The sequence below is a fragment of the Pan paniscus genome, chromosome 10 (genome assembly GCF_029289425.2).
Source record: "Pan paniscus chromosome 10, NHGRI_mPanPan1-v2.0_pri, whole genome shotgun sequence".
Taxonomy (NCBI): Eukaryota; Metazoa; Chordata; class Mammalia; order Primates; family Hominidae; genus Pan; species Pan paniscus.
The window spans coordinates 140,079,718-140,100,138 of NC_073259.2; the positions used below are offsets into that span (position 1 = coordinate 140,079,718).

The 20,421-nt window shown below is 44.2% G+C and overlaps 1 protein-coding gene across 31 annotated transcripts in view; it reads left to right on the forward strand.

The window, feature by feature from the left end:
* Positions 1–20,421, forward strand: part of LOC100971447 (E1A-binding protein p400) — a 131,147-nt gene that overhangs the window by 35,291 nt on the left and 75,435 nt on the right. For all 31 annotated transcript variants that reach the window (XM_055096402.1, XM_034934876.2, XM_055096401.1 and 28 more), the window contains 7 exons: positions 1,284–1,577; positions 2,475–2,660; positions 4,718–4,858; positions 5,390–5,468; positions 6,176–6,225; positions 6,947–7,004; positions 9,649–9,738. In XM_055096402.1, the coding sequence (XP_054952377.1) occupies positions 1,284–1,577; positions 2,475–2,660; positions 4,718–4,858; positions 5,390–5,468; positions 6,176–6,225; positions 6,947–7,004; positions 9,649–9,738 (898 nt within the window). The remainder of the gene's footprint in view (positions 1–1,283; positions 1,578–2,474; positions 2,661–4,717; positions 4,859–5,389; positions 5,469–6,175; positions 6,226–6,946; positions 7,005–9,648; positions 9,739–20,421) is intronic.

Consider the following 20,421-nt stretch of genomic DNA (forward strand, 5'->3'; position numbering starts at 1 on the left):
ACACTTTCTCAGTCAAGGGCCAGGGAGTAAATGTTCCAGCTTTGCGAGCTGTTCAGTTTCTGTGGCAGAAGTGAAGACACAGCCACGCACGGACAGCACGTAAGTGGATGTGGCTGTGCTGTAATAAAGCTTCATTTCCAAACGCCTGTGGCCAGCCGGGAGACGGCGCTGCCGAGGTGAAGAAAGCAGACCCACGTCGTGGGACGGGCGCTCAGAGAGAGTGTGCTCTAGCGGTTCTGTCTCCCTTCAGCTTTCGAACGGGCTAAATCTTGTGTGAGCCTTCACTCAGCCCACCTTCCCTGCTCTCTGTGAATTTAAGTCACAGAGTCGCAGCAGTTCTCTGTGACTTTAAGTCTGTCGTTGAGGTGGTGCAAAGAGGAGGACTTTTCTTTTTTTGAGACGGAGTTTTGCTCTTGTTCCCCATGCTGGAGTAGAATGGCGCAATCTCAGCTCACCACAACCTCCGCCTCTTGGGTTTAAGCAATTCTCCTGCTTCAGCCTCCCGAGTAGCTGGGATTAATAGGCATGTGCCACCATGCCCGGCTAATTTTGTATTTTTAGTAGAGACGAGGTTTCTCCATGTTGGTCAGGCTGGTCTTGAACTCCTGACCTCAGGTGATCCGCCCACCTCGGCCTCTGAAAGTGCTGGGATTATAGGCGTGAGCCACTGCGCCTGGCCTGAGGAGGATTTTTTAACCCTTTTAGCCTGTCTGCCATGAGAGAGGCACACTGAATTTGTATTTTATTTCATTTTATATTTTGTTGAGATAGGGTCTTGCTTCGTTGCCCAGGCTGGAGTACAGTGGCACAAACATGACTCACTGCAGTCTCAGCCTCCCAGGCTCAAGCAGTCCTCCCACCTCAGCCTCCCATGTAGCTGCGACCAAAGGTGCACACCACCACACCTGGCTAATTTTTAAATTTTTTTGTAGAGATGGGGTCTTACTTTGTCAAAGCCCAGGCTCATCTCAAACTCCTGGGCTCAAGCAGTCCTCCCACTTCAGCCTCCCAGAGTGTTGGGATTACAGGCATGAGCCTGGGCATGGCCTAAAGATAGTTCATAATGAGAACTCCTATTTGGTTTTGTGGAAGTGGGAGGATGTGGTACTTGTGGACACGTTGGTGTTGGGCTGTGGATACGATGGGATTTGTTTGCTTGCATCGTGGAGCGGAAGGTGCCGGCAGTGCGCGTCTCTGGTGCTGTGGGCGCTCAGGTATTGGGCACCGTGGGCTGCCCCGACATCTTTTCTTCACCTTGCTCCACTTGTGCCCTGCCCTTACAGACGGCAGCATCGACAAGGCTCCCTGTGGACCCTGCCCCGCCCTGCCCACGGCCTCTGCCCACCTCTTCTACCTCGTCCCTTGCGCCTGTGAGTGGCTCCGGCCCAGGACCCTCCCCTGCTCGATCCTCTCCAGTAAATAGACCTTCCTCAGCCACCAATAAGGCACTATCTCCAGTCACTTCCCGGACCCCAGGGGTGGTGGCATCTGCCCCCCCCAAACCACAGAGTCCTGCTCAGAATGCCACCTCGTCCCAAGACAGTTCTCAGGATACACTGACAGAACAAATAACTCTGGTAAGCATGCTTAAGAAAGTTGTAAAATGTACTCCAGTTGGTGAAGCACATTTAGTTTTAATTGTCAAGAATGTGATGGCGTAAAACTGAATGCCTGCTCAATTCAGCATGGCTTGGGAATCGGTAGACACAAGATGAAAACCAAGGGTGAGCCTTTTCTGTTGGAAGTAGACTCATGGAGGCAGTCTGCGTTTTTGTGATAAAGCCTGCAGTCTTGGGCTGCTTTCATATGGGCAGTAGACGAGGGTGGGAGAGGTCACGTGTAGCAGTTAGGCGGAGAGGGACAAGCTTGAGCGCTGGGGCCCTGCAGGCTGTGAGGTCCCTGCAGCCACGGGTCTGCAGCCCTGTGTTTGAGAGTCACTGCCCAGCCCTTAGCACTTACTTTGGGTTGGATGACTAAGCATTTATTTTGTTCAACTTCATTAGGGGAATTAAAAGAAATGTGTATCAAAATAGAGTGTCATAAACCCCATGTTCCCCATTATTTGATTTTATCACAGTGATCAATATGCAGCTAGTCTCATTTCATTTATCCCACTCCTTTCCAGATTATTTAGAAGCAAATTCCAGACATCCTATGGTTTCCCATGTAAACACTTTGGTAGAAACATGAGGTTTTAAAGTTTTAGTCTGTTTTGTAGAGCTGGGGCAGGACTATTGCTCCAGCTTCTTCTAAGGCTCCTGGAAGGGTCACATGCTCCTAGACCTCTCCTAGAACCACTTTGACCTTTGTGTTCGAATCTTACCTTTGATATTAAACTGGGACCTTGTGCTTTCTCTCTTTCTTAGTGCCTGACTGAGCCTTTTGCATAGTAGGGCTTCAAATTTCTGGGGTCTGAGTTGGTGGAACACACTCATCACATGCCGACCCCACCATCCCCCATGTATCATCTACAGGAGAACCAGGTGCATCAGCGCATTGCGGAGCTGAGGAAAGCAGGTCTGTGGTCCCAGAGGCGTCTGCCAAAGCTGCAGGAGGCCCCACGCCCCAAGTCCCACTGGGACTATCTGCTGGAGGAGATGCAGTGGATGGCCACAGACTTTGCCCAGGAGAGGAGGTGGAAGGTGGCTGCTGCGAAGAAGGTGGGTTGGAATGCGTGGAGCTGCTGTGCTGTGTGCGTTGGTGGGGGCTCGAGTTTGCAGTGGTGTAAGTGGTGGGCAGGACTCCAGACCCACTTTTTTTTTTTTTTTTCCCCCAGACAGGGTCTCGCTCTGTTGTCCAGGCTGGAATGTCCAGCTAATTTTGTGTTTTTTGCCACATTACCCAGACTGGTCTTGAATCCTGGGCTCAAGCGATTGCTTGCCTCGGCCTCCTGGAGTGCTGGGATTGCAGGCGTGAACCACTGTGCCTGGCAGACTCACTCTAGAGGCCTTAACCTGTGAAGTCTGGGAAGGATACTTCCCTGTTGTTTGGAGAATAACTGTGCTGTGTAATTAAGTCTCTGAGGTGGTGTCTTCAGAGCCCAGCATGCGTTGTTGGGATCAAGCCTGTGCTCACCCACTAAGCAATGATGTGGATTTAGCTTCATTTTGTTGCCTGGCTTTGCCTGGCAGTTGGAGTTAGGATACCTGCAGTGCCACAGGTTCAGGCTGGTGGCTGGGGCTGTTCAGGGAGCTGAGAGGCTAAGAGTTAGAAGGCACCTGGTATCAGTCAAGGGACAGCAAGGGGCTGTCCTAGGCTTTCCTGCCTGGCCACACGGCCTCCTGCCCTTCCTCCTGGGCTTCTAGTCTAGCTTTCTCTTTAATTTTGGCTGAGAATTTATTTTTCTCCTAACTGTTGCCAAAGCAGGCGCAGAGTCCTTGGAAGACTCTGGAGGCCCTACTGCTAACACTAGAAAAGTGAGAACAAGTGGTAGATTTCTAGAAACCCCAGGCCTCAGTGGGAAGCAGCTGTGCTTTCACTGTGTGAACAGCCGTGGCCCTTCCTTATCCTCCTCATTACCGTGTCGCTGCCTCTGTTTCTTGGGCCCTAGGGTCTTTGTTCATATTTTCTGTACTCTTAAGGCTGTGGCCTTGTGTTCTGTCCCTTGCCCTGTCCACTCCGTACCCAGAATTTTCCCCCTTGCTGTCTTCATGTAGGGTAGGCAGAGAAAAGCTGAGACCACAGGGTGAGAACCGTGGGGTTCTGAGGGTCAAGGGTCTCAAGTCAGATTCATAAGCATTCCAGAAAAACCCAGATTCTTCCTTAAACCAGCCTTTCCACAAAGAAGATAGTCCTGAACATGGTGGACACCAGACTGGATAGGGCAGGAGGCCAGACGTGTAGATGCCAGGCTGGACATGTGGATGCTAGGCTGGATGGGTGGGGGCTGGCCGATGGGCTAGAGTGGGAGCTGGTGGGGTTGGCTGAAGAGCAGTGCAGCACCTACAGGGCACAGGCCAGGGCCATCTCTCAACAGCTGAGTGATGCATCTGCAGCCAGGCCTGCCCTTCCCCGTGCCTCCTGCCTCTCGCTGGGGTAGACAGGGAGAGGCTGCAGAGCAGCCCACCCCGATCAGGGCCTGTGTTGACGACAGTGAGCCCCGTTGGAGGCCGAGTGGGAACACGGCGTGTGCGCAGAGTCCCGGCGGTAGTTGAGTGCATTTCCATCCCTAGAACGGGCGTGGGGGTGACAGCCATTGTGCTCTCAGGGCTCCAAAGGTTTTCTCATCTTAATTCTCTCCACCCATTTGAGGTTCTGTTGGTGGGTATGCAAAGTGTCTAAACTTTTGGAAAGCAGTTTGACAATTTAAAGCAAAAGCTTTAAAAATGTGAATTATCGCAGCCCAATAATTTCTATAACTGGTGCGGCATTCATGAAATGAGATGCCGACCCATGTTTATTGAATGGGGAGATGTTAATCATCTATTAAATGGGAAAAGAAGATTATAGCACAATGTGGTATTCTAGTTTTGAGGAAAATAATGTGTATTTGGTGAAAAGTATAAAAACACTTTCTAGAAAAGTCAAGCTAAATATTGATGGTGGTTTTTGCTTATAGTCATGTTTCTCCTAATCCACCCTAAGAGCATACGAGGATGTATATGACAGTGAATTGTATGTAATTTTAGTCTGAGAAGATTTAAAAAAAGTTACATATCCTTTTTTTTCCAGCATGACATAGAGTACAACATACAATTCTTGCACTTTTATTCACCAGCTCGTTAGAACTGTGGTGCGCCATCATGAGGAGAAGCAGCTCCGTGAAGAAAGGGGGAAGAAGGAAGAGCAGAGCAGACTGAGGCGGATAGCCGCCTCCACGGCCCGGGAGATAGAGTGCTTTTGGTCGAATATTGAACAGGCGAGTGCTGCCGTTGTCATGGGGTCGTAAGAATCAGTCTGTCGGAGCTGGTGAGGCCACTTCCCGAGACCAGAGCTCGGGCACCTTGCTTAGGAAGCTTTCGAGCACCAGAGTCAGCAACGTGTGCACTCTCCTGGGCTGTTGCTTGTTGGCCTTTGAATGAGCTGCTCGTGCCTCCGTCTGTCTTGCACAGGGGATGCACCTCAGCTGTGGCTGCCCTCTGAGGTGCTTCATGCCGTGGAGGGGCTCTGGGCGTTGTTTCAGGGTTAGCGTGAGTCACCACCACGGTTACTTCTAGAGCGGCTGCTCGCTCACTTGCTTTCCTTTTTTGAAATTTTAATTCTTACCTCACCACCTAATAGAACCTGGGCAGGATGTAGTTAGTATGAAATAAATGAAAAAGCACCAAACTGACGAGGCTGGAAAACACTGTTTTTAGACTCTGCTTATGTGCTTTAGTGTTTTGTATGCAGAACGTCTGTAATTCCCATCCTTAGTAATGTGCTTATTCATTTAATCCTTTGCATTTAGGTTGTGGAAATAAAACTACGAGTAGAATTAGAAGAAAAAAGGAAGAAGGCCTTAAATTTACAGAAAGTTTCCAGGAGAGGTAGGACCCTTTAAAAAAAGGCTCACCACGCTTGGGTGGTATTTTGTTCGGATTCTTTTCTCAGCAGGCAGTCTCCTGGCGCTGTGGCTTCCCACAGAGGACATCTGCTCATCAGCCAGCTGCCTGATTGTTACATTTCTCTTTGTGTGGCCATCCTAGTTTTATGCTTCAGTGCTTTTGAGATGTGCTAGTGTGAGTCAGCACCCCCAAGTTGATAAACTCTGGGACACAGAACTGGGGTTCAGTCCCTGGACAGTGAGTGAGGAGCTTCCTGAGGTGTTTGCCATGCAGGAGGATCCTTGGGTGCCTGGCTGGGTGACGCCTCCCTGTCGTTCTTCCTTTGATGTTTCTTCGGCAGCTGCCTCCGCTCGTTATGTGCCACTCCACTTAGGATGTGCACGGCACCAGTGGCGGCAGCATTCACTGTTTCCTTTGCCTCTGAGGACACCCCCAGGAGGGTGGGCATTGTGTTCCCCCATTATTGATGAGGAACCCGAGGCTGAGAGGTGGCTGCTGCTGAAAGTCATAGAGCCACAAGTTAGTAAAAACCACTGCCCTGCGTGATGATGATGAGGAGGAGGCAGAACTCACGCGTCCTTCCTTTCCCTGCACGTGGGTGGAGGCAGCAGGACCCTGCCTGGAAAGCAGAGACGCCCTCGCCAAGCATGGGGGGCCTTGGGAACGAACTGTGCTCCTTGTCTCTCTAGGGAAAGAATTGAGACCTAAAGGATTTGACGCATTACAGGAAAGTTCTCTGGTAAGTTTGGGGTTGTTACTGTGCTGTGTGAGAAGGAGTAGAAGCAGCTCCAGTAGAGTGGGCCTTTTCATTCTTATCCAGAGGAATTTGTAGGCTGTGACTATTACTCCCTTTCTTTTCTTTTTTTTTTTTTTTTTGTTTTTGAGACAGAGTCTTGCTCTGTCGCCCAGGCTGGAGTGAAGTGGCACGATCTCAGCTCACTGCAACCTCTGCCTCCCAGGTTCAAGCAATTCTCCTGCCTCAGCCTCCTGAGTAGCTAGGACTACAGGCGCACGCCGCCACACCTGGCTAATTTTTTTTTTTTTTTTGTACTTTAGTAGAGATGGGGTTTCACCGTGTTGCCCAGGCTGGTCTCAAACTCCTGAGCTCAGGCATTCCGTCCGCCTTGGCCTCCCAAAGTGCTAGGATTACAGGCGTGAGCCACCGTGCCCCGCCTATTACTCCCTTTCATTATAGACTCAGTCTACTTTGAAAATAAACTGGTGCTTTATAGCCTTAGTCTCACGTGGGGTGTTAATTTGGCAGTGACAGCTGAACACAGTGAGCATTGATCATGTCCTCGCTCCCCCGCTGCCCTGCCCCGACCCCAAATGGAGGCTGAGGGCAGCCTAGCAGGCTTGCCCCGGGGCTCCCCCAACCTGTCCCATGGACACTGCTGTCTTGGTTTCCCATTCTGAGTGTTTGGATCTCATGCTTGTGGTTTTTCTTTCTTTTCTTTCAGGATTCAGGAATGTCTGGAAGAAAAAGAAAAGCTAGCATATCTTTGACTGATGACGAAGGTCTGTTCCCCCTCAGCACTATCTTTGTCATCTCCAGGGCTGCTGATGAGATGACACAGAGCTGCGGCGACTTGGGGTTTAGTCTTGTCATCTTCAGCTGGTTGGAAAGCTCAACCTTTATATTTATCCAGATGTCTCTCAGTGTATAGAGTACTTTTTGTATCTCTAGAGGACTTGGGATGTTTTCTGGAGCAACATGGTCGTATCTGCTTTTTGAGGTTTGGAAACTTGGGTGCATCTTGGAGAGTGTTGGGGCCCCATGCTCCTGTGGCACAGGGCCAAGCCTGTTTCTGTCCTTGAGAGGTGGCCCTGGTATGTCCTCTGGTAGACCCATGGTTGCCAGCCATTGGGATTGGGATTTCAGGAGAAACTCATGTGAATTTTAGATGTTGGAGAAACCTGGTTCAGATGAGAACAGATACCTGAGCACTCAGTGTGTGAGCTGGGGACAGCCCACGGCCATGACCTATTTCCAAACCCATGTGGATTGAGTACAGAAGTCCTCAGGAGTAGACTGGATTTTTAGAGACAGAGTGGGGAGCAGGAGTAGAGAGGTTGGAGAAACTTTCTTGGGTGTTTGTGTGGCGGTTCCTGTCAGGTGCCAGGTAAGGCCTGCAGTTTCTCCTTCGGCTCTTTGATCAGCATCAGTGTGGGTTTATTGGCTTGATTTGGTGAAGTGTGTTAACTTTTCCAAATTTTTGAAGATTGATCTTTGCTATGTGTTGATTTTTATTTGGAAGTCAACAGGGAGTTCGGCCAGATTGTTGGCATGAAACTGGCAGTATTCAGTTCTGCTGCGTATGACAGAAACAAAACAGCAGTGTGGCAGATGAGTGAGGAGCCTGAGGGCACATGGCCCAGGACTGGCACAGCATTGTGGTGGCATTTTCAGGCCCCTCCCAAGCGATTCTCTTGCCTCAGCCTCCTGAGTAGCTGAGACTACAGGTGCGGACTACTATGCAGCTAATTTTTGTATTTTTAGTAGAGATGGGGTTTCACCATGTTGGCCAGTCTGGTCTCAAACTCCTGACCTCAGGTAATCCACCCGCCTCAGCCTCCCAAAGTGCTGGGATTACAGGTGTGAGCCACCACACCTGGCCTGGTGCTGAATTCTAGATAGTACCATCCTGCACTGGGGATGGATTGAACTCTGGCCTTTCAGACAACAAGAGAAGCACAACAGAGTACAGTAGGTTTGTGTCTTTCTTGTTACCTGGAAAGGATTAGGTCATTTCTTCATGAGGAACACCTTTTCTCTGGCCTGCACTCTGGTAGCTGCGGTCGGCTTTATGTAGATTGACCTCTCCACTTTCCTTATTTTCTCACATTCTCAGGAGCACATTTGTGTACAGTCATGTGTTTCTTAACAACGGGGATATATTCTGAGAGATGCGTTGCTGGACAATTTTGTTGTTATGTGAACGTACAAAGTACTCACCCAAACCTAGATGGTGCAGCCTGTGCCTCCGGCTACAAACCTGCACACAGGTGACTCTCCTGAATCCTGTGGGTAATTGGAATATAGTGGTATTTGTGCATGTAAACATATCTTGACACAGGAAAGGTAATGTAAAGATACGGTATTACAGTCTTACAGGGTCCCATTGCATATGCGGTCCATTGTTGGCAGAAACGGCATTATGTGGTGCTCAACTGTATTGAAACAGACTTTTATTTGACTTCTGTTTAATGCCTAAAGATGTCTTAGGATAACTCAGAGAAGGCCAAATTAACCACCCGAGGTCGTCTTTACTTTTCTTTTCCAAAACTCTCCACCCTGGAAACCAAGTGATCAGAAGGCAGAAGGAATGGCAGAAGGCATTTCCAAGAGGAGGGGATGGCCAGGCCTGTCGTGAGCCACCAGGGTGTCGAGTACAGTCAGGAAAGGCAGCACCTGGAGGCCCAGCGACTTGTGTGGTTGGGGTCAGGTGCCTAGGCCTTCTTGGTGGGCAGTGGGGGTCTTGTAGTGAAGAAATGAGGAAGAGTTTTGATGGTAGGAAGGGAGAGATGTTACGTTAGATTGTGAGAGAAGAAAAGTTGAGAGCCAGCTGAGAGGAGAGATGGTGCAGGCCCCCTGCAGGCCCCCAGGTGGGGAGAGGGTCCGTGGACAGAGGGAGTTTGGCTGTGGGGATGCTGGTAGCTGCTCTTTTCTCTGCCAGGAGCCAAGATCTCTATGGCGAGTGAGGTGTGAGGTTCAGGGCTGGAGGGCTGAAGAGAGCGGAGTGGGCTTGGGTTGGTGATTGTGGAGGACAGGAGAGCCAAGGAGAGTGTTAGGCTGATGTGGCTGGGCCTCGTGAGATGGGCGATGATGACTTCACGGTGATCCCAGATGGCATGCCTGTGGGCTTTCCACAGTGGGGCTCTGCAGGAAGGTAGGAGGGTTGACAGCATTCCGTATGTTGGCCTGAAGAAGGTCTGCCATGTGTGGAAAAACCAGGGCTGTCATTCACAGCCTGAAGTGGAAGGGGAAATACACTTCCAATTTCCTGCCCATTTAATTAAATTTAACCTGAGAAGTTTAAAAGCTCAGTTTCAATTTCTGTAATAGCTATGCAAAATAATTTCGAAGCCTTATAGTGTGTAATGAGTAACAGACACTCAAGTGGTGGTGCCTCTCAGTGACACTTGCTGATAACCATTTTAGTGGACGACGAAGAGGAAACAATTGAAGAGGAGGAAGCAAATGAAGGCGTTGTGGACCACCAAACAGAACTTTCTAATTTAGCCAAGGAAGGTAGGCTGTTGCTACCTTATTAAACATTCAGTAAGTAAAAAGAAACATTTAAAACATGTGAGATGTGAATAATAATATATTGAGTAACAACAGCAGCAGTGCCTGTTTTATGGAAAACAGTCCCTGTGTGCCTCCTGCTGCTCTCTCTCCTGACCTGGAGGTCCTGGCCCTCCTGGGTTGTGTGTCGGACACTGCCCTGACTGTCTTTCTTCCCTGCCACCTGCGTGTGTCTCCCTGAATGTACCGTTCATCTTGAGTGTGTGAGAACTTCATATGAATGAATCCACCACAGCTTGACTGAATGTGCCGTTCATCCTGAGTGTGTGAGAACTTCATGTGAACAAATCCCACCACAGCTTGACTGAATGTCCCGTTCATCCTGAGTGTGTGAGAACTTCATACGAACAAATCCCACCACAGCTTGACTGAATGTCCCGTTCATCCTGAGTGTGTGAGAACTTCATACGAACAAATCCCACCACAGCTTGACTGAATGTCCCGTTCATCCTGAGTGTGTGAGAACTTCATACGAACAAATCCCACCACAGCTTGACTGAATGTCCCGTTCATCCTGAGTGTGTGAGAACTTCATACGAATGAATCCACCACAGCTTGACTGAATGTGCTGTTCATCTTGAGTGTGTGAGAACTTCATACGAATGAATCCCACCACAGCTTGACTGAATGTGCCGTTCATCCTGAGTGTGTGAGAACTTCATACGAACGAGTCCACCACAGTTTGATGGCCTTGCTCTCTCTACTCAGCCTGGATGTCCTGAGTTTCAGCCACAATGTTAGGTGTTGCTATCAGTGTCTTTGCCAGGCAGTATTCTTTTTGTAAATATGTGACCGACTCTTTTTTGTGCTGTTGGTGGCCATTCACCTGGTTCCCTGTGTTTGCTGTGAGCATTCTCCTATTCCCCAGGCACGTGTGCATGAGTGGCTTGCCTGTGCTCAGGGGCAGGAGAGTAACTGTTGTTTAGAGTGGGTGTGCCAAGCTCCACATCTCAGGAAGGAACTCCTTTTTTTTTTTTGAGATGGAGTCTCGCTGTCACCCAGGCTGGAGTGCAGTGGCGTGATCTCAGCTCACTGCAAGCTCCGCCTCCTGGGTTCACGCCATTCTCCTGCCTCAGCCTCCTGAGTAGCTGGGACTACAGCCGCCCGCCACCACGCCCAGCTAATTTTTTGTATTTTTTAGTAGAGATGGGGTTTCACCATGTTAGCCAGGATGTTCTGCATCTCCTGACCTCATGATCCACCCGCCTCGGCCTCCCGAAGTGCTGGGATTACAGGCTTGAGCCACCGCGCCCAGCCTAAGAAGGAACTCTTTTTAAAAACAATTACATATATATATATATCTTTAGTTTTATTGCCATTCTTTAATTGCTATAACACATCTCAAGAACTCTTGATACTGTCTGCCACTCTGGGGGTAAAAAGTATATCTCCTTGTGGTTTTAATTTGCACTTTTGTGATAACTGATGAAGTGAAGCATCTTTTCATGTTTCTTCCTTTGTTCATTTTGGCTTATTTTGGTGTTGAGTTTTCTTTCCTTATTGACTTGTTGGTGATGGTCTTTATACATTCTGGACATGAATTCTTGGTCAGTTCTGTGTTGCAGTGACATTTTCCCAGTTGGTGGTGTGTCTTTTCACTCTTTGCAGTACCTTTCGATGAAAGGCGTTCTTAATTTCAGCACACAGCAAGTCCTCATTTAATGTTGTCAATAAGTTCCTGGAAACTGCAACTTTAAGTGAAATGACGTTACATTAATGTTGTTTTATTATAGCCATGAGGAAAAAAAAATTGGTTTTGTTATACAGTTGACCCTTGAACAATGTGGGGATTAGGAGTGCCAACCCGCCCCCACCACCTGCACTGTTGAAAATTTGCATATAGCTTTTGACTCCTTCAAAACTTACTAATAGCCTACTGTTGACTGGAAGCCTTATCAATAACATGAAACAGTCAATGAACACATATTTTATGTGGTTTTTTTCTTTTTCTTTTTCTTTTTTGAGACAGAGTCTCACTCTGACACCTAGGCTGGAGTGAGTGGCGGATCACAGCTCACTGCAGCCTTGACTTCTTGGGCTCAGACGATCCTTCCACCTCAGGCTCCCAAGTAGCTGGGACAATAGTGCGTGCTACCACGCCCAGCTGATTTTTGTGTTTTTTGTAGATACGGGATTTCAGGCTAGTCTCAAACTCCTGGGCTCAAGCGAGCCTCCCATCTTGGCTTCACAAAGTGCTGGGTTTACAGATGTGAGCCATCGTGCCTGGCCTATTTTGTATGTTATGTGTATTTAATATTACGTACTGTATTCTTACAACAAAGTAAGCTGGAGAAAAGAAAATGTTGTTAAAAAATAAGGAAGAGAAAATACATTTACTATTTATTAAGTGGAAGCGAATAATTATAAAGGTCTTCATCCTCGTCATCTTCACGTTGAGTAGGATGAGGAGGGAGTGGGTGAGGGGGAGGGGAAGGGGTTGGTCCTGCTGTGGATAAAATCTGCATGGAAGAGGACCCTCACAGTTCCAACCCAAGTTGTCCACCGATCAGCTATACGTCATTTTGCTCAAAGTTACAATTTCTAAGAACCAACCTATTGATGATGTTTAGTGAGGACTTACTGTAGTTGAATTTGTCAATCTTGTTCACAAAGATATATCATCTAAAATTTTTCTGCTTTTACTCTTAGGTTGGGAAATGAGTGCAGTTTCCTTTTTTTCCCCAAAATGCATATTTGGAAAGCCATATTGAAAAGCCTATCTTTTCCCCACTGATCTTAAGTGCCAGCTCAGATGTAAAACAGGTTTCCTTCTATGCATGGCTCTTTCTGGGATCTTTATTCTTTTATTGGCAAATTTGTACCAGTCTGTACTGATACCACACTGTCTTTCTTACTATAGCTTTATAATAGTTCTTGATATCTGGTTAGGTAAGTTCTTCTGCCTTGCTCTGTGTTAGGAGGATCTTGTCTATTTGGGGACTGTTTCAGAAACTTGCTAGAATCAGCTCATCAAGTTTCACAGAAAAACCTATTGGGAGTTTTGATTAGAATTTAATTGCATTAATGGATGTTTTGTGAGAATTGCTGTCTTTATGAAGTTCAGCCTTTCCAGTCTATGATCAAAATATAGTTCTCCCCTTCACTTAGGTCTTCCTAAATAGCTTTCCATACAATTTCATGATTGTGTCTCTTTTGTTAGATTTAATTCTAGGTACTATATGTTTTTAAAAGTTGTGCTAAATGGTATATTTTCTAAAATTATATTTTAAATATATTGCTGGTATGTGTCAGTACAGTTGATTTTATTTCTCTTATACTCAGCAACTTTTCTGAACTCTGTTCGTTAATTCTTTGTATACAGTCTTGTATACAAAGTCTTTGTATACAGTCTTGTATACAAAGTCTTTGTATACAGTCTTGTATACAAAGTCTTTGTATACAGTCTTGTATACAAAGTCTTTGTATACAGTCTTGTATACAAAGTCTTTGTATACAGTCTTGTATACAAAGTCTTTGTATACAGTCTTGTATACAAAGTCTTTGTATACAGTCTTGTATACAAAGTCTTTGTATACAGTCTTGTATACAAAGTCTTTGTATACAGTCTTGTATACAAAGTCTTTGTATACAGTCTTGTATACAAAGTCTTTGTATACAGTCTTGTATACAAAGTCTTTGTATACAGTCTTGTATACAAAGTCTTTGTATACAGTCTTGTATACAAAGTCTTTGTATACAGTCTTGTATACAAAGTCTTTGTATACAAGTCTTGTATACAAAGTCTTTGTATACAAGTCTTGTATACAAAGTCTTTGTATACAGTCTTGTATACAAAGTCTTTGTATACAGTCTTGTATACAAAGTCTTTGTATACAGTCTTGTATACAAAGTCTTTGTATACAGTCTTGTATACAAAGTCTTTGTATACAGTCTTGTATACAAAGTCTTTGTATACAGTCTTGTATACAAAGTCTTTGTATACAGTCTTGTATACAAAGTCTTTGTATACAGTCTTGTATACAAAGTCTTTGTATACAGTCTTGTATACAAAGTCTTTGTATACAGTCTTGTATACAAAGTCTTTGTATACAGTCTTGTATACAAAGTCTTTGTATACAGTCTTGTATACAAAGTCTTTGTATACAGTCTTGTATACAAAGACTTTGTATACAGTCTTGTATACAAAGTCTTTGTATACAGTCTTGTATACAAAGTCTTTGTATACAGTCTTGTATACAAAGTCTTTGTATACAGTCTTGTATACAAAGTCTTTGTATACAGTCTTGTATACAAAGTCTTTGTATACAGTCTTGTATACAAAGTCTTTGTATACAGTCTTGTATACAAAGTCTTTGTATACAGTCTTGTATACAAAGTCTTTGTATACAGTCTTGTATACAAAGTCTTTGTATACAGTCTTGTATACAAAGTCTTTGTATACAGTCTTGTATACAAAGTCTTTGTATACAGTCTTGTATACAAAGTCTTTGTATACAGTCTTGTATACAAAGTCTTTGTATACAGTCTTGTATACAAAGTCTTTGTATACAGTCTTGTATACAAAGTCTTTGTATACAGTCTTGTATACAAAGTCTTTGTATACAGTCTTGTATACAAAGTCTTTGTATACAGTCTTGTATACAAAGTCTTTGTATACAGTCTTGTATACAAAGTCTTTGTATACAGTCTTGTATACAAAGTCTTTGTATACAGTCTTGTATACAAAGTCTTTGTATACAGTCTTGTATACAAAGACTTTGTATACTTATCTGAAGAGTTTTTCCTTTATAATCCTTGTTCCTTTTATACTACTTTTTCTTGCCGTTTTGTGCTAGGTAGGACTTTCTGTAAAGTGTTGAGTTCATGCTAGTGGTGGACAACTTTGGCTTGTTCTTGCTTTGAAAGGGAGCACTTTCAGTAGAAAGGCAGAGCATTAGAGTGTTGAGTCATAACTGCATGGTTCAAACCTAATGTTTGTTGCCTACTGACCCCACGGCCTTGGTCAGGTTGTCTGAGCTCTCCGTGGTGTTTTTCTCAGTTGTAAATGGGATAACCAGTGTTCTTCTGAGGATTTGCAGTGCGTGGAAGCCTTGGCCTGACGTGTCCTACGGTGTGCTCTTCACTACTGCTCTCAGGATGACTATGATGATACCTTTAATGTTTCATAAATGGACATGGTGTATAGGGTTCTTGTAGATATTTTTATAAGATTAGTGAAGTTTGTATCTCTTCTTCAGTGTTTATGTTGTAGGTGGGTATTGCATGCTTTGTTTGTTTGTTTTGACAGTCTTGCTCTGTCGCCCAGGCTGGAGTGCAGTGGCACGATCTCAGCTCACTGCAACCTCCGCCTCCTGGGTTCAAGCGATTCTCCTGCCTCAGCCTCCTGAGTAGCTGGGATTACAGCCACCAGCCACCATGCCTGGCTATTTTTTATATTTTTAGTAGAGATAGGGTTTTACTGTGTTGCCCAGGCTGGTCTCCAACTCCTGACCTCAGGTGATCTGCCCACCTGAGCCTCCCAAAGTGCTGGGGTTACAGGCTGAGCCACCGCGCCTGGCCCTCATAAATTAAATTGAGGAATATGACTTTTTCTTTTCTTCATAGTCAATTATGATAGTCACATTTTCTAGGAATTTCTTTATTTCATCTACATTTTAAAATTTATTGGCATACATTGTCAATAATTTCTCCTTACAGTGTTTCCGATCTCGGCTGTGTTTATATGTATGTCCCTTCTTTCCCCTAATACTGTGTATTTATGCCTGTCTGTTTTCTTGATAGTCTTGTCAAAAGTTTGTCAGATTCTTTTTTTTTTTAATCTGGCGCCTGTATATTGTTTTCTGTTTTGTTTCTGCTCTTAGTATTTCTTTTTTAAAAACATCTTTTTCTGAGTTTTTAACTTGGATGACTAGCTTCCTAATTTTCATCAGCTCATTAATATAAACATTTAAGGGTCTGAATTTTTCCGTAATACTGCTTTAGCTGAATATCATATTTATTACTCAGTTTTAAATATTTTCTGATTTCCCCTGTATATATATTTTATTGACCCATGAGTTATTTAGAAGGATGTTTCTTAATTTCCAAACAATACAGGGTTTTCAATATATATTTTTATTATTATTCTACATTAATTGCATTTTGATCAGAGAGAAGATGTATGGGATTCTCACTGACCTGGATTTGAATGGACCAGTTTATAAACATTCCATACATGCTTTAAAACAACATGCATTCATCAGGTTATGGTACAATTCTCTCTCTCAGTCCACCAGGTAGAACTTGTTAATTGCATTATCCAGTTCTTATCCTTACTGATTTTTGTCTTCTTGCTTTATCAATTACTGAGAGAAGTATGTTAAAATGTTCTATTTTGATAATGAGTACCTATTTCTCCTTAAGTTTCTGTCAGTTTTCATTTTATGTATTTTGAGACTATGTTAGTATGTGCATATATAGGTTTAGAATTGTTATCCTATTATGTCATCAGTTTTACTTGATTCTGGATAATTTTATCACGTCTGTGTTCTATTTTATGAATTCTCTTTTAAGCTCTTCCTAGTCTTTTGTTAACCCATTGATTAAGTGTTAAATTCCAGTTACCAGTTTGTTTTAAGACATTCCCAATGGTTTTTTAGAAAACCTACGTGAAATTTTAAAATTATCTCTTGCTCTGTATTCAGACTTTCAGTCGTCTTTTATTTCTTCAAATATGAAATTTTATAATCTCTGCCTAATAATAGCATGGGTGATGTTTTTGCAGGTCTGATTCTGCTGTCGGTTATGAATCCTGGTTTCTGCTGATGGTACATTGTTTCCTAGCGTACTTTGTGATTTTTGACAATTTATTGGTGTAGGGACCAGCCCCACAGGGTCGGTGGGTTTCTTCCCACCGTGTGCGGAGACGAGAGATTGTGGAAATAAAGACACGAGACAAAGAGATAAAAGACAGCTGGGCCCAGGGGACCACTCCCACCAAGACGCGGAGACTGGTAGTGGCCCCGAATGTCTGGCTGCGCTATTATTTATTGGATACAAAGCAAAAGGGGCAGGGTAAAGAGTGTGAGTCATCTCCAATGATAGGTAGGGTCACGTGGGTTACGTGTCCACTGGACAGGGGGCCCTCCCCTGCCTGGCAGCCGAGGCAGAGAGAGAGAGGGAGAGACAGAGACAGCTTACGCCATTATTTCTGCATATCAGAGACTTTTAGTACTTTCACTAATTTTGCTACTGTTATCTAAAAGGCAGAGCCACGTGTACAGGATGGAACATGAAAGCAGACTAGGAGTGTGACCACTGAAGCACAGCATCACAGGGAGACGGTTAGGCCTCCGGATAACTGTGCGCGGGCCTGACTGATGTCAGGCCCTCCACAAGAGGTGGAGGAGTAGAGTCTTCTCTAAACTCCCCCCAGGAAAGGGAGACTCCCTTTCCCTGTCCACTAAGTAGCGGGTGTTTTTCCTTGACACTGAGGCTACAACAGGTGTCTTCCCAGATCCTGGCGTTACCGCTAGACCCAGGAGCCCTCTGGTGGCCCTGTCCGGGCATAACAGAAGGCTCGCCCTCTTGTCTTCTGGTCACTCCTCACTATGTCTCCTCAGCTCCTATCTCTGTATGGCCTGGCTTTTCCTAGGTTATGATTATAGAGCGAGGATTATTATAATATTGGAATAAAGAGTAATTGCTACAAACTAGTGATTAATGATATTCGTATATAATCATGTCTGTGATCTAGATCTAGTATAACTCTTGTTGTTTTATATATTTTATTACACTGGAACAGCTCGTGCCCTCGGTCTCTTGCCTCGGCACCTGGATGGCTTGCCGCCCACATATTGGAACTTCATTGTGGAAGTTACTTTAGGCCTGACAGTGAAGGAGTTTCCTCTAGAGAGAGTTTCTGTTAACTTCTGATCTGTGTTCTTTTGTAAAGCATGTCTCTTGTAAACAGCATATAGTTGGTCTTCTCTGCCCTACAGTTTATTCTAACGTCCCTATGTCTCTAAATTGGAGTGTTTAGTACATTTGTATTAAATTTAAGCCTGTTCTATTAATAATTGGGCCTAGATCTATCCTAATTTTAAAATTTATCTTGTATTTTCTCACCTGTTCTTTAGTCAATCTCTTTATGGTTAAAGCATCAGGCAAGTATTTACAAATTATTTCATTTCCTCTTCTCTGTTAGCTTTCTGTATTCTTGTTGTAGGGGCTATCTGATTATGGTGCGCATTCTTGACTTACTAGATATCCTATTAAATTAGCGCTGTATACTCTCTGTGGGGCAGAGTTTGGGAGCAGCCTTGCTGGGTGGTTGTGGCACAGGTCTCCTGTGAAGATGGTTTTCAGAAGGCTTGATGTAGCAGGCTGGAGGATGCCATTCCAGGCTGGTTCATTCTGCCAGCTGATGGGCTCTGGTTGCACGCTGAGGGCAGGCTGAGTGTCCTCCTGACCTGGGGCTGGTGTCCCAGAGCAAATATCCATGAGGGAGCAGGATAGACACTGTAGTATCTTTTGTAGCTGAGTCTTGGAAGTCACCTACGGTCATTCTCACATATGGTGGTCACACCGGTCAGGCCAGGTCAGTGTGGGAGAGACCAGGAGTGAACACCAGGAGGTGGGTTCCTGGGGATCCCATTGTCTTTATGGTGTCGAGCTGAATCCATGAGCAGAGCCTCTCGTTGGGTCAAGGCTTCTTCATGGTCTTCAGGAACCTCTTAGAGCTTTCTTCACAGAGATGTGGAATTTTTGAAAGTTTAATTCTAAGTATATTTAGCTCTTCATGTCCATGGGTTTCAAATCCATGAATTTGATCAACTACAGATAGAAAATATTTACCAAAAACAAAACAAAGCAAAACAGTAAAAAATAAGAACACAGCTGGGTGTGGTGGCTCACACCTGTAATCCTGGCTGCTTGGGAGACTGAGGCAGGATGGTCACTTGAGCCCAGGAGTTCAAGTTCAGCCTGGGCAACGTAGCAAGACCCCATCTCTAAAAGAAATATATATAAAAAAAAACAGCCAACCAAAAAAACCCCCCAAACCAAATAAGCCAAAATAACGGTACAACAATTACAAAAAAGATACCAAAAAAATGTGTAACAACTATTTACATAGCATTCACATTGTATTAGGTATTATAAGTAACCTAGAGATTATTTAAAATATATGAGAGGATGTGTATAGGTTACGTGCAAATATACATTACTTTATATAAGGGACTTGAGCATCCTTGGATTTTGGTATCGAAAGGGGCCTTGGAACCACCTTCTCAAGGATACTGAGGGACGACTGTATTTAATTTTCTGTCTAAACAGGTTTTTTTTTCTTCGATTTCATTTTCTAACTCATTTCCATATGTGGAGGCCGATTTCTGTGTATTGTTTGTTCTGAGACACCTTACAGAATTATCTTCTTACTGGAAGTTTCCAGTGGTTTGGCTTGTTTTTCCTACTTACATATAGCATCATATGCTGTAGTGGTGCATCCCAGCATTTCGCTCTGTAAGCATCAGACAGACAGGAAAGGTGAAGAACCTTGTTAGGAACACCATGGACACACCACCTGGATTCCACAGCCAACACTTACTTTCACTGGGCTCCATTAGGTCTATGTCCATCAAGCCAGTGTGGCAAATATTTAACATCCTGAGCAAATGAATTCAAAAAGTGTTTTGCTAGTCCCAAGTGGACAGTGCCTTTAACATGGTCCTTGTAGGGTGCTTGTCCATGGCATTTGTTGTTTTGGCTCAACAGTCTTTGACATAAAATACAGATGCAAACAAGCTCACATATCACAAGTACACAGCCCAACTAAAGTGTTTTCCCCTGTTAGATCTACCACTGTGTGAACATTCTTTGAACAGAAATCTGGGTTCACATTTCTGTCATTCCTCTGGATAGACTCACTAAAGGGGGAAATGATGAGGTTGAGGGCATTGGATTCCAAAGCCCTTCAGCTTTCCGTGTTGATTTCCAGAAAAATCCAGCCAGTTTATGCCATTATCAGCAGCATGTGAGAGTATCTAATTCATAATAGTTTCCCAGTGTTATGATTTTAAGGTGGTTGATAATTTGGTACTTAACAAATTGTGCACTGATTTCCAGGGATGATTAATGAAAAAACATTTTATTGCCCTTTACACTTTTATGTATGTAACAGCTTCATATCCTTTGCCCACTGTTATTGGGGATTTAATTAATGTGTGGTATTTTTTTTTAAGCAATTAGGGTGAGTGTTTTATTAAAAAAGCTTAATTATGTTTTATTATACTTTTTAACATTTTTGCTTTTTGTTTCATTTGATGTTTTGTATTTTTATATATCATCTTCATCAGTTATTTCCTATCAATGGTGTTCATTTTTTACATTTTTATTTATTAGTCTATACTGTTACTGTTCATTTAGATTATTTCAGATATTTTAAATCTTTTGTGAATACAATTGAGTTTCTTTCAAAGATTCTCATCTTTATAGAGAAAATATTTTATACTTTTTAAAATTTGCATAAATTTCAGGGGTGCAAGTACAGTGCCGTTTCCTGGCTGTACTGTGTAGTGGTGAAGTCTGGGTCTCTGGTATGTCATGACCCAAATGTGTGTTGCACCTACTAAGTAATTTCTCATCATTCCCCTTGCATCCCCCAACAAAATATTTTACACCTTTTAT